The 13,790-nt window shown below is 40.5% G+C and overlaps 2 protein-coding genes across 6 annotated transcripts in view; both read right to left on the bottom strand.

Annotated features, from left to right (window-relative positions):
- Nucleotides 1-9,320, bottom strand: part of tmem104 (transmembrane protein 104) — a 30,804-nt gene extending 21,484 nt beyond the window's left edge. Inside the window, exons 1-7 of one of the 4 annotated variants that reach the window (XM_029159420.3) lie at nucleotides 9,019-9,320; nucleotides 8,586-8,652; nucleotides 7,411-7,532; nucleotides 6,697-6,778; nucleotides 5,933-6,035; nucleotides 5,553-5,636; nucleotides 937-1,036 (exon numbers count right to left, since the gene is read on the bottom strand). In XM_029159420.3, coding sequence (XP_029015253.1) covers nucleotides 937-1,036; nucleotides 5,553-5,636; nucleotides 5,933-6,035; nucleotides 6,697-6,778; nucleotides 7,411-7,532; nucleotides 8,586-8,630 — 536 coding nt within the window. In that variant the 5' untranslated portion in view covers nucleotides 8,631-8,652; nucleotides 9,019-9,320. Of the gene's footprint in view, nucleotides 1-936; nucleotides 1,037-5,552; nucleotides 5,637-5,932; nucleotides 6,036-6,696; nucleotides 6,779-7,410; nucleotides 7,533-8,585; nucleotides 8,653-8,804; nucleotides 8,962-9,018 lie in introns of those variants that run through there. The other 3 variants (XM_029159419.3, XM_029159422.3, XM_029159421.3) reach the window with 3 other exon arrangements.
- A 981-nt stretch (nucleotides 9,321-10,301) lies between these two features.
- On the bottom strand, nucleotides 10,302-13,701 carry LOC114860598 (5-hydroxytryptamine receptor 3A-like). Of its 2 annotated transcripts, XM_055510927.1 has the most exons (9): nucleotides 13,523-13,701; nucleotides 13,291-13,451; nucleotides 13,094-13,138; nucleotides 12,904-13,013; nucleotides 12,569-12,741; nucleotides 12,321-12,481; nucleotides 12,021-12,231; nucleotides 11,781-11,945; nucleotides 10,302-11,084 (listed from the first exon to the last, which is right to left on the bottom strand). In XM_055510927.1, the coding sequence occupies exons 1-9, from the start codon at nucleotides 13,560-13,562 to the stop codon at nucleotides 10,801-10,803; spliced, it is 1,350 nt and encodes a 449-aa protein (XP_055366902.1). In that variant the 5' UTR covers nucleotides 13,563-13,701; the 3' UTR covers nucleotides 10,302-10,800. The 2 variants fall into 2 exon arrangements, with proteins under 2 accessions (XP_055366902.1, XP_055366904.1); XM_055510929.1 differs by lacking the exon at nucleotides 11,781-11,945.
- Between the last annotated feature and the right edge of the window lie 89 nt (nucleotides 13,702-13,790).

Below are 13,790 nucleotides of genomic sequence, written 5' to 3'. Positions count from 1 at the left end.
GTGACTGAGTGTGCTTTAATAACGCCGTTCTGCCCATGTTGCCAAGAAGAACTTATGCTTTGGGGCAAACTCTTTTTGAAGTTGCAGTTACGTTTTACGTTTATTCTCGCCAAAATGTTATCAAGGTTTGGTCGGCGGTAGGAGAGGATTTAATATGATAAGACAGCATCAGTGTGCTACGCCTCCGGACAGGATGAGGAAGGACAGCTTTGTCACAACAACAGTTAGGAGTAGGAGACAAACTTCAGACTGTGGCGTTTTTTCTTTTAATCTAATGATACAGGACAGTTTATAAATACTTAAACCTGTGTGTAATTTTAAGAATCTTTTTTGATAAAGAATCACCTCAGTTAGTTTTGTGAATGAGTATTGCGGTAGTGTGTTTATTTAAAGACCTTCTCTAAAACTTTTCTTAGCATTGGAGGATTTTCTAAACTAAATATATGATGTTGATTGATTTGTATGGTGAAAGACTTCACTGTCAGAAAAATTAACTGTCAGCAGCCTGAAATCATCTCAGTAGAACACTGAAGGGAATATGGGTATTTCGGTGGCCCAGGCTCTTAAGGGCAGAATCTGCCACTATATGAACCACCCTATTCTCATCCAGTGTTGCCAAAAGGCTTCCAATAAACTTCTGTCTGGAAGCAAGTCAATGCGTCTCAGAAGCCAGCAGCACCGGAGAGGTCAGTCGGCCTAAAGGCCCGGTCAGCAAAGCGTTATTGTCTTGGTCCTGAGTTCAGAAGGTGCCAAGAGGACCAAGGTGAGGGGGCAGAGGAACAAATGAGATGGAGACAGATGTGCTGCATCTTGACAAAACTGAAAGTAGCAGCTGGTGCAAATGTTTTTTTTTTCCCAAGGACAGCGTCTAAAAATCCTGCAGTACATTCTAAAACAAAACTGACAGTGACTGCAATAAAGCAAGAACACTCTTACCACGCAACTTCCATCAGGGATATAGGCACAGCTGCGGCGTAGATGGCCAAGTCTCCGTACAGGTAGACTATGATGCAAATGTAGAACATATTCACACCAACTGAAAGAAAAATAAAAAGAGAGATCAAGACATGAAGGACTCGGATGTGCCCAAAAAATCTGTTGGATCCATAAAGTAGCATGAAATCAACAGCAAGTTTATGCTTTGTAATATATAGTTCATGGCCGTGTGTCAGACTTTACCACCATTGTTCAATCTCTATTAATATACACACTGATCCACACCTTCACTCATTCAGTCCCTTCATCCTTCATTCTGAGACAGCAGATCATCTTACTGCTCCACAAAAAATATTAATAGCATTAATTAAAAAAAACCCATTAGTCCATTAGGGAAAAATTCCCCCTCAGCCGTTATTTTCCAGCAGCAGGATGCTTTTAACTACGTGCCCTCCTGTGGTCCCCCACACACCCTAATAGCAGGATCAAGAGCGTTTACCAGACAGATCATCGCAGTGCAAAGCACATCTATCATGCTCTTGACTTTTCCAAAGGGGGTTCATATGTCCAGGTGGAGCCTACAGTTAATTCATTACTGCTAAAGAAATTAGAGCAGGGAGTCCATTAAAAAGAAACTTAAACGATGACAGATTTACAGCTTCACAAGCTACAGTGCTTTCGTTATGAATTAAAGGCTGAGGATGTCTACTAACATTTAAACAAACCTGTAGCAGGAGCTGGCAGGCGGCGCAAACAGCCATTTATCCACTTATAAAACTCACAACAAAGTCATTACGAACTACCAAAAGCATGAATAATATCCTTTTACCCATCCTTCATCAACAGTATCATCAGCATCAGGAGCTTTCTTGCCCATTACAGTTTCCTTCAAAATCAACCCAAACCCTAACTGTATTCAATTTAAAGGATAAAGCAAATGTAGCTTATGTTCACATTAGAGGAGGCATGTATAAAAATAGTTTAATCATCACTCAATTATTTCAGCTGTTTCCATTAAACTCTTCTCCCTCTTTTATACACAAAGGTTTTTTTTCCCATTATGACACAATTCTATGACACTAAACTAATTTGTTAAAACATCATTCAGCTGCAAACACATTGGCAAATGAGAATTTAATCCTCCTCCTTACATTGTGAGGAGAAACAGTTTGTCGTATATCGACTCCTATGGCCCAACATGAACGAGGCACATTAGTGTCTCAGTGGAACCACCAGGAACAGGGTGAACCGTGCTCTGCTGCTGTCAGTAAGCGATACCAGAGCACGGCGTGACCACAGGGATGCCGGCCTTCACGGTACTGTAACTAATACTTCTCATTTATCCAGAGCCACAGGCAAAAATGCTGCAAATGGGCCTTTCTGCAAGAGCCGGGTCCTTTCACGTAGCTGTGAAATGCATCCTTATCCATCATCACGTTGCTACTGACTGACAGGAGACCTGACAACCTCCCCTCTACAGCGTCAATGAAAGGAAACACATTAAGACTAAAGACTTAACTGTGCTGAAATGCTGATGCATTTGGAGCTTTAATGGTGACAATGACATTTTAAGGACTGTTTTACAACAAGTCTAGTTCAAACTGGCCTCTAAGTTCAGACTGTAAACACAAATAACTGCAGGTGCCATAAGAAAAGCATCTGAAATAAAAATGAGTGATATGAATTTCACCCCATTAACCTCTCCCCCTCTCTCGGGAAATATCACAGTGGAACTTTGATGAACCGAGATTATAGACATTCACAAATCAAATCTAAACTGAGTCAGGCCCTGAGGCAAAGACACTATTAACAGTCTGTCTCCAAATAAGTAAATAGGACAGTACAAAGAAGCTAATATAGGTCGACACCCAGCGTCTGTGATGCAGGAAACCTGGAACCCAACATCTGCATGAGTTCAAATGACTGGTGCTTTTAATCAATAGGTTTAAAGATTAAACCTGTAGCACGACTGAAACAAGGAGGTTTTACATAACCAGGCTTCCTTAGCACGACTAAACTACTGATCTGTTAGGCCGATCGCAGCTAGGCACTATAAAATACACTGTGAAATTAAAGTGCATGGCTCACAAAGCTGACGCAGGAAACTATTTTAGCAATGACTTATGGAAAATGATTAGGCTGCAAGCTGAAGCATACATGTCCATTTATCTTGCCACTGCTTCGGGCGCTCCGAAATTTTATTTTTCAAGTGCTCTCAATGAACAAGTATGACATTTAAGTAAAAGTCACTGAAGTATTAAAAATGGATGTGGCCATGTTTGGTTCTCATTAAGGAAAGAGGCGCGGATTGCAAGCGGGGTGAATTATTATTCGCTGCCATGCTCTCCGTATGTCAGGGGAAGAATGGCTCACAGTTAAGGAACAATCTCTCTGTTTGGACAGGCACCACGTTAACCACCGCATCACATCGCAGACAGAAGAAGAGCTGAGGGAAGACAGTGATGCAAGCGCAGCGCTGTGTTACTCTCTCTCCCTTTGTGACTTTAGCCAAAGTCGTCTTCTAATCAACTATCAAATCGTCAACGTGAAGGTTACAGAAACACATTTCCACAGTGGCGCAGATAAACCAGCCCCCATCAACATTCCTGTCAGCGGCAGCAGGTCAGGCTGATACGATACCCATGGCCTTATTCCAAGCCTGCCTTGCTGGTGCTGCAGCGGCTCCCACGTCAATTTCAGCCCAGGAGGAAGTCAAATGCCCTCTAAGAGTGCCTCTTCAACAGCAAGAGGGGTGTCTTTTAATTGTCTGCCAGGCTGCAGAACTCTGAGTCAACTTTGCGATTGTGCCTCCCCTTTATCATCAGGGAAGAGTAGGGAGGTGGTGCTAAAACTGTCCTTAAACCTCAACAGACTTCTTTTCTTTCCTGTTTAGGTGCTTGAACAACAACAGGAATGAGCAAATTACACCTGTCAGTGCAAACCGCCGCTTGCCTGCAGTGGATTTAGTTTTGTTTCCTTGCTTTAGGAGAAAGCTGCTTGTTATCAAATGTCAAAATCTGTCTCCGCACACCCATAATCCGTTGCTATTTAAACAAGTTGTTTTCTGGAGCGGTTTGGATTACGTTGCATCATCCAACAAAGCGTACAGAAGGTCCCATGCAAAAGACGGCCAAGATGCATCGACAGGCGTCCTGTTGCATTTCTGCAAGTAGGTAAACAGAACCTGGCTGCTTTTAGCTTCAGATTCAAAGCAAAGTGAAAAAGAGCTAAATTATCAATCCTAAGGACTTAGATATTTATGCAATCAGTGACCAGCACATTGCTGACAGTTGTACCGCTGCGCAGGTGGGTTACATATTTTTACATAAATTCTAATTAGCCAGAGCATGTGGAGGTCATGCAGGGTCAAGTGACTGGCTAAAGAGATCTGCAGAGCACCCCATAATTAACTAGGGATGAATATGAAATTTAAATGCTCCTTCAGTACAGTTGGTATCAGATTTATCTCAAAGTGCCCTATTAGAAATATTATCATTGGCACTGGGATAAAAATGTCACATTTTATCATCTGCACACAGTACAAGATTCTGGACAGTAGGTAAGAAATGAGAAGGCCTGTGTTGTCAGGAAAGACAAAAGAGCTGCTTCTCCCCTTTCCCCGTAGAGCATGCGCTGGGACTCGTGCCTATCTGATTCATTTCTGATTAGAGTCACTGAGCAGCTTTCCCACAGTGTAACGAAAGAGAGCGGAGGAGAGAAAACTCATTTTCCTCAATCGATACCTCCACATGCTCCACCTGCACATGCCCCGTGTCATGGTGGGAAAGCTCATCAGCAAAAATTATATTTTAGCGCCTCACCTTTAACAGGCAGGACAGTCGAGTGAGTCACGGGACGCTGAAAGGATGCGAGCTCACTGCGGCTTTAGCAGCATGGGCTGCATGACGGCACGCATGAGTGCGTCCACACGTGTGGGCCAGAGCGGCTGCTGAGCGCCCTGCGCGCGCCGAGTGCTCCACCTAGTGCCCAAACCGTTAAGGACGGGACGTGTCGCACCAGATGATGCTGTCAGAGCTTTGACCTTTTGTTGTTCCTTTATTCCCCGCGACAACAGGGAGGCTGCACACTGTGACTTTCATGAGGTTAAGGAGCGGCTCACGATGTAATGCGAGCAGACAAGTCGTGTGCAGCCACAGCTAGGACAGCGAAATGTGGGATGGGAAGCCACAAGGTTCCCTCTGTGTGTGGTTCAAGGTGAGTCTGCATTCAATTTGATATTACAGGTTATCAGAGGGTTCATTAGCTCCCACATCATTTAGCCAGAAGCGTCGTCGTCTTTGTTACAAGTGCAGGTTGTAGCCCTTCCCACACACATGCACACGAGGGAGATTAACAGCCTTGATGAGGTCTCAAACAGGTAATTACAACCAAAGGCAATTTATCCATAAATAATTGCATCCAATTACAGAGCCAGCAGCCTTCTTTTGTGGATGTGAGGAATGGACATTAAAAGAGTAAAAAAATCTTTCCTGAATTATCCCACACAACCTTCACTGCTCCTCCATAAATGTTAGACGGCGCTAATGACGGAGGCGTCTGCTGTTGGCTGACTAATGAGCAGCAGGAGTGGAGGCTTGAGGCCACATGGATGTTACCTTTGTTGAAGAACATGGAGGCCATTTGACCCATCTCGACCCGCTCCACGATGTCAAAGTGATCGACGTGACCTCCGGATCGCTCTGTGAAAACATTAAAATGAAAAGCAGCACCACGATGATTCAATGAAATGGGTTCAAACCTGGTTCATGGGGCTAGTGCTTATATTTTTCATGTGCTGCAATTCAATTATATTATTATCAAGGCATCTTTCTGGCCAAACTCAAACGATTAAAGATCTTAGCTATAACTATTACTGCATACTAAAATAGGTTGATCACACATCCCTTAGCAGGTATTTCAAACTGAACTAAATGTGAGTTTATAAACACCTTATACATCTAGCTTAAAAACACATTTTAAACCATCTTATACTCACGATACTCACGAACAGAGAGGATGGGCTTCGTCTCTGGCTCAGACCGACTCCTTCCCACCGGATCGTCATCTGAGTAATCAGAGCTGGAGTCGCTGTCTTCAACCTGTGAAGGGGATACAAATGTGTGAAACTCTTTCAGAGTTGCTTGTTTTCCTAACTTCTCAACATAAGCAAGACTGAGTTATGAGTTTTCAGCATGTGTACTTAATAATATAAAGTAATGGGCTTTAGAAATGAAAGCTGCAGTTGTTAACATTTCCAGTTTTCCATTAAATGGCGGTACAGGAGTCATTGATCAAGACTAAATGCCGAGGCTCAGTTAGAGTCCAGCTATTGTCTTCAGGCTCATAACTCTTCAACTACAAACCCACAGGCATTAAGCAAGATGACTTCTGCTCCAGGGGGAGGAAAATAGCAAAGGCCCAGCCATTTAGAGAGCACACAGACGTTTTCTTAGTCAAAGTAAAAATGACTGAGGACTGTGTTCTATCCCTGGGTAATTGAGTACAGTGTTGAAGTGACAAGGTGGCAAGAACCACATTTAACTTGAGAATGTGGAATAAAACAGGCCTTCTGGAAAACACATACCGCTTCCTACTGAAAGTGAAAAGTTGGTGTGCTCACCATCACCACTGCATCACAGACAGTGGAAAAACAGTGGAGAGAGAGAGAGAGAGAGAGAGTGTGTGTGTATGTGTATGTGTATGTGTATGTGTATGTGTATGTGTATGTGTATGTGTGTGTCTATCTCACACACATCTCACCTCCTCCTGCTCTCTCCTCTTCCAGCGCAACTGAGCATTGGCCGCTGCCATCGCCTCTATCACAAAGGTCGTGGTCATGTAACTGTGGAGCAAATCAAGAAGAGGACAACAACTGGTTAACAAGCTGGAATAACACCTTCGAAACAGATACCCGGATGTTTTGTGTTGACTTTATGGAAGCTGGCAACTAATAGCATTCAGTGTGTTTGTATTTTAAACACCTTTTAGGTAACATAATGGAAAACAGTCTGGAATAGTAAGAATTATATTTCAAAACAACAATGACAATGTTGTCTAGTTTCTCCATTATATCCAAGCTTTAATAATTATTTATTCTAATGGACAATACTGGTGATGCTGTACGGCTAAACTTGGTCCTTATGCCTGCGGATTACCTGCATCAGATGTGTTCATCCAAAGCTAGTAGATACAATTCCACCACAGTTGACTAAACACACTTGACCCTTGACCAGTTCTTCATATGTGGGTTAGGAAGCTAACCACAGAACCCAGATCAGTTCATTGCTATAGGGCTTTTTATCCTGGTATCATATGCAGAAAATAAAACCTATGTGTATTTCATCATTAAAGCAGAATGTGAGTGGGTACAACATTCCATATCTATGTTGTATGCCTTGCTGTGTCAACCTTTTGAAGATGTTAGACATGTAGGGTGAAATAGGGCACAGACACTGGGGCCAGATCAATACCTACCTCATGAATCCTAAAAAGGAGATTAGAGCTAAGCTGACCGCCCAGCCAGCTGCAGCAAATGCTTTGGGCATCGTCAGAGCTCCTGTTCCCACAATCAGGTTGAACATATACACCAATCCCACCTATAAATGACATGAGCAGAATGGAAGGTTAACACATAAGCATCCAACAAATGGCCTCTGAAATTTACCTACAGGATTTACAGTATGTTGTAATGTCCCATTTCCACTCACTACAACTGTTGCAGTTTTCTGCTACACTTAACTACTTTCCTATAAGGATTAATTATTTACTTGCTCTAGATTTTCTTACACACAAAATCCCAGGGACTACAGTATCAGGTGTTCTTCAGCACCCTTAATGATAAGGATCAGACTTAAGTAGATTGACCAGCCATTGTCCAGGGATACAACCGGGCTAATTGAGTAGTTCTTTCTGCTATCTGGTAGCAGGGTGCTTTAATGATTCAAAGCATTAGCTTCCTGGAAAGAACAGGTCAACAACAAGATGCATGGTACATATCATATGCAAAGACACAAGTAAGCAAAAGCAGAAACCAACAAAGGCTGAAAACTGGGTTCACGCCATAGTCATGTATAAAAAGAAGAATGTGTAAGCATTTAAACTTCCTCATTATTTTCCACTCTCATACGCACAATACTACTTACAAAGAGTGTCACTTTTGACTTGGTTGAAACGGTTTTGCTAAAATATGATTTTAGTTTTATGATATAATGTGTGACAGAAATTTCAGCACGTAAAAATAATGTGTCACATAAAAGGAACACAACAATATCTTTCTCAGCTTCTTTAACCTTTCATAATTCTTTTACTTGACTTGAGTGGACTTTGCACTCATGTGTGTAATGCTGCAGCTCCTAAAACCTTCATGTGAGCAGTGTCTGCAAAGCTAGGCTGCTGTAACAACAAACTTTAAAGACTTGTGGCTTCATCAGCTTCACTGAGTACCACTGGATTCCCTTTATTACCCACACCTTGTGTCCAGATGACACTTCTACAATAAATCTCGCCAGAAACAGTCACCATGGAGTATTTTGACTACTTTACTTTTTGTACATGTGTTACAATGTGCTCAAAGGCTTTACTTTCAATTGTTTCATGAAAGTGAAGATTCACAGTTTATCAATTATTGCAGAAGTCTAAATGATACTTACAAATGGGGAGTAGGGTTCCCCGGTCTCTGTAATTCCACCTGCCATGATCAGTGACACTGGTCCTCACCTGAAGAGAAAACAACAGCCCTGCAGATAAGCACATCTCTGTCACCTTGTTCTGTTGCTGATTGTAAACAGACTGCAAATACATGAATATAAGACTAAGATTTTATAGAATTAGAATGTGGTTTATATATCAATCAGCTGATGTGTACAGACCAGTAGAACTCGTCTGGCGTGGACATGTGGATGCAGCTTCCTCTTTCATTTGACACTGGACGTTGTTTTAAAGTTGACTATTCTGTTCTAAAAATTTTAGTGTCGTTGGCTTTAACATTTCTTGTTAGCGACAATTGTCACGTGTAGAATCAATAAGACGCTTCAATTTTAACAGTTATAATACGTAGGTTATTTTGTAGCTAAGCAGACTTACTGAAAATGAGTGAAAACTGTACCTTCTCGATTTCCAGTGTGTTTTGCTAATTTAGCTGCCAGGCTAGCAGGATGCTCCAAGCTCAGAGCCTCACTAGCGAGCTGAATACACGCAGATAACAGCCAGTCAGCAAACATTAGCTGTTTGGTTGTTTAGTAAATGAGGCGGAAGTCAGCGTAACCCGAGGGGGGAAAAGCTTTCCCATGGACTACGAATGCTGACACACTAAGCTAACAGAAGCAGTAAACTAACCAACCAGCTGATCTCTTCCCGCATGAGCAAATGCCTAGCTTACGCTAGCAAAAATATAACTTCCGGTACTTCCTTCAAAATAAATCCCTTTAAAGTCGACAATGGACCAGCGTTGATCTGTAATAACGACCTAAACAAATAAACCGACTAATATTTTTTTAATTGCATCTTAATATTTTTCCTCAGTAATGGCTCTAGGTTTTCAAAGTGCTTGTTTGTTTATCTTATATATAAACAAAAAACAAAATGTAATATTTACATAACACGATTTATTAAAGTAACTTGATTTTTTTAACGTTATAACGTAGATTTTATTATGAAGGCCAATTATGGTCGTAAATACACTCACCTTGATGCCTTTTTTGGTTCGTTTGATAGGCTGTAGAACAGGACAGTCCAATCCAAATCACATTATCACAATTTTTTGGTTTGGTTTTTGGTTACCTATACTGATAGCAGTATGTTTCTATTTATGAAGCCTGTTATATTCCTTGTACACTTAATTTCAATATACGCGAATTATATCTTTAAGAATTTAGATAGAGATAGAGATATATTTGTTTCCGGTTGGTTTGTACCCGCCCGTCCGTACTGGTCATGGTAATGTAACGATCGAACCTATTTTAAGGACGATAAAAACATATGACACGTGTGCAAGTCTTGTGACGTATAAGGTAGCTAACTACAATTAGTTAAATGTGGACATAATTATCATTTTAAATGTGTACTTCACTCACATAGTTTTATCTATTTGACTTTGTTACAAGTCTATCAGCCAGTTTCAATATCTTACAGCCAACGCAATTAAATTCAAATATGAGTATATAATTAATTATTGCAATCTGAATAAATTACTTTTTTCCCGGAATTATTTAATAACATTGAATTGCTTTTGTTTTTGTTTGTTTGTTGACTTTGTAAACAGTAGTGTCACATATGCCCATACAAGTATACACACAAAATACATTAATTATATGAATTTTCCTTCATTCATAATAAATGTATTTAATAGAACATAGAACAAACGGGGACTTTATTTAGTTGTTTCACTGGAAACTGAAAGTCAAAACAGCAAACTAAACCAAACATTTTTATTTAAAGTCAAGGCTTTGCAAAGCTTGTTTGTAAACAATTGATGTATGAGAAAACATAATAAATACTATAAACCAATGAATGAAAGAATGTAAATATCATACATTAAAGATAAATACAAGTAACTGCTGAAACTCTTGAAAATTAGTGCATTGTCACAATTAGCCATGCAATGTTGCAATTTGAGGGGATTTCAACATCTCACTTAGCTGTTCTTTCAGATCAAGTGGAAATATGAAAGAGCCACAGATGTATGCTCAGTATACAGTATATGCTCAGCTTTGTTTTACCTTGAACTCTTCTCCCCCAGAAAGGAGAAAAATAAGAATTCCAGATGACACAATAAGACAAGCTAAAATAGTTTTGCTTTGCTTTTTCTGTTTTTAGCCAGGTGATGTAAAGAATGTTTAGCAGATGAGACACTTCTAACTTCCATTTTTAGTGCATTGAGTGCATAGAGCATTGAATCCAAATTATATACATGCAAAGTAAAAAAGTTACAACTCCTAAAAAATAGAATGTAAAAAACACATTATCTATGATTCGAGCCAGTCGTCTGTAACATACATGATTCCTCCGGGCTTTGCCTTGTCCTTCAGCTTCCTGTCGAGCTGCCTTCACCTCCTCCAGTATTTGCCTGAGCACGCTGAGGTCACAGGGCAGATCCAGAGAAAAGTGACTCTCTAAATTCACCCGCCCTTGCTCTTCATTTGCAACAGTCTCTGGATGGTAAATGGAAAACATAATTTGAAAAAAAGCTGTATTAATTATTGCTGTGCTTTATCGATTTGTAGGATCATTAATGCACCAGTACAATGGCAAAAAGACACACACATTAGGTCACTTAAAAACTGCAAAAACTACAGTTTCTCTCATGGTTTCACTTTCAAACCTTTTTGGTTCATTGCCTCAAACTGTAAAAACATGCTCCAGACTCAATGGGCAAAACTAAACAGCTGTTGCTTACACCAAACAAGAGTTAAAAGGAGAGTGGACACATTCATCACGCTACCAGAGCACTTGTGTTCATATTGCAACAAAAGGAGCACACCGTGAAAGCAACACAACATTTCATCATCACAGTTGCAATAATAAACATGTGGTTTAGGTTATGAAACATGTTTAATTAAAACTAACTATTTCCACCCTCACACTCATATTACACTAAATATTTGCACTTTCTCCGGTCTTTCTGCCAAACTGCACGCCATATCAACCAAGCACCTCTTGGTGCAAGTGTATTGTATGTTTCTCCAATCCAATGCATGTGTTTGAACCTTTCACTGATAAAAGTACATGATCTTTTTCATCCTTGTCAGAGAAAACCCATTACTGTTTTTTCAAAGGTAAGGTAGACTGATGACAACTAATTTCTCCAATTTACTCCAAAAGGAATCTATTCATTTAATATGAATTACCATTGTGATGGCTGGATTCCAACGAAGTCCCCACGTCATGTACATCAACAGAGCATGGAGCCTCCTTACACACACAGTAACTATCCAAGTCTAGTAAGAAGCTCACCAGCATGGCCTCCAGAACACTAATCCCCACAAGGCCAAAGATCACAGTACAGAAGGTGACTAGAATCACAGTGTAGAGACACCACAGGTCAGTAAATGTGGTGTGTGTGTGTGTGTGTGTGTGTGGCTGCTTACCAATCACTGGTAACGTATCTTCAGTGGAGGGCAACATATCCTTAAGAATCAGCAATAGAACTGAGATGGACAGAAGTATGGTGACTTTGAAGCCCAGCTTTTCACCACATGCTTCACTGATGAAGAACGTGGCCAAATCCAGGATCAATAAATAGAACAGAGGCACTACAAAAATCGCCACATAAAGCAACGGCCTTCTTCTAATTGAGACCTTAAAAAAGGGTAACATTTCTAAAGTTAAACACAGCTCGGGAATGAGGAACAATTTGATAATTTTTAAATTATGAAATGTTTTCCTACCATGTATGTGAGTCTGCTGCGAGAGACACCTTGCTTCGTAAAAGAGTAACTGAATATGCTAATGTTCACAAGCTGCCACTCTCCCTGAGTCGCCATTAACTGCTCAGAGAGTGAAGTGAGACTTGTGCCACTCTGGTTACATCCTAGTTTCACACCGTCAGCTGTGGAGATAGATCTTGGTCATTTGTTTCATTCTGTCAGGTTTATTCTAAAACAGCTGATTTTGCAGTTTGTCTGATGTGATTTACCAAAGTAGTTAAAAGATAAAAATGTGATGTTACAATGTTGTGTATCAAAGGGGAACAGGTAGAGGTTGAGCTGACAAGTGGAGGTCAGCCGCTGGTGCCGGTTTGCAGACACTAAACCCTCTGGAAATAAAGTGATAAGCGGACTGTCCTGAACTGTCCCAGTATCAGAGGTGCTGCAGGAGAACGAGAACAGAGACTGTAAAGACTGGATTCCTTTATACACATAACATGGTCCCATGTTTATATTCGATAACTACTGTACTGAGTTTAGTTTTAATCACGTCTGGTAAAATCAGTACATAAAGTCAATCTCTAAAGCAGTGACTAGTACCTACTCTTCCTGGATGGTTAGATCTGGGGTCCACAGAATCGACCTTGGAATGACCAGCATATTTATCCCACAGAAATCTGACGAATTCCATGTTAGGAACTCGCTCTGCCAATACTTACAAAATAGTTTTGAAAAGGTTTTAATTTTTCTTTTATATTTTTTTCAAATGGTTCAATGGTTGTACAAGGTCTTACCATTTGTGTCCAAATATGGGTTGTGAGAGACTGAGCCTTTTCATCCTGCATACAAACAACAAATTCTAAATGATTTCTCCATATGAGAAAAATATTCTTTAGAGAAGTATTTTCTCTTTATTTTCTCAGTTGGTAACTGATGCATTAAAATTATTCACATCAGATTTAATACAGGACTCACAGATAAAGACACCTACCAGGTCTAAAATACCATAGATCACCACATCCAGCTGAACACTGGTGGGGTCGGTCCAGTTTCTTACAGGTCTTATCATTGTTAGGAGTCCATTTGTCAGGTTTAAATAATTCACAAGCCCAGAATATGAGCAATCTGATGTCTGAGTGCTGGAAATACCTGCTGGAAAACGTAAAAAACAACTTTCAGAGACAGAGACAAAAACAAAACACAAACCTTGTTCAATGTCTCACCAATTAATGCGAAGAAAGCTAGAATCCTTCCAGCTGACATGGTTGTGTGCCTTCAGCTCAATGTGAGCAAACCCCTTTTAAACGGCAGCCAAACAACAGCTCAGTGATGCATCAATAGATCAAGTTAAGTGTACTGTCAAACGAGGAAAAAAACCTCTTTGTTCCTGTGGTTTGTTGGAAATAGACATAACAACGAAACCACCATATGGTTTTATTGTTGGCATGCAGCTGACGCAAAAAAAGTGTGATATGACAGGAAAGGAAATGT

This window comes from Betta splendens, chromosome 8 (assembly GCF_900634795.4).
Source record: "Betta splendens chromosome 8, fBetSpl5.4, whole genome shotgun sequence".
NCBI lineage: Eukaryota > Metazoa > Chordata > Actinopteri > Anabantiformes > Osphronemidae > Betta > Betta splendens.
This window is presented reverse-complemented; position numbering and strand designations above follow the sequence as displayed.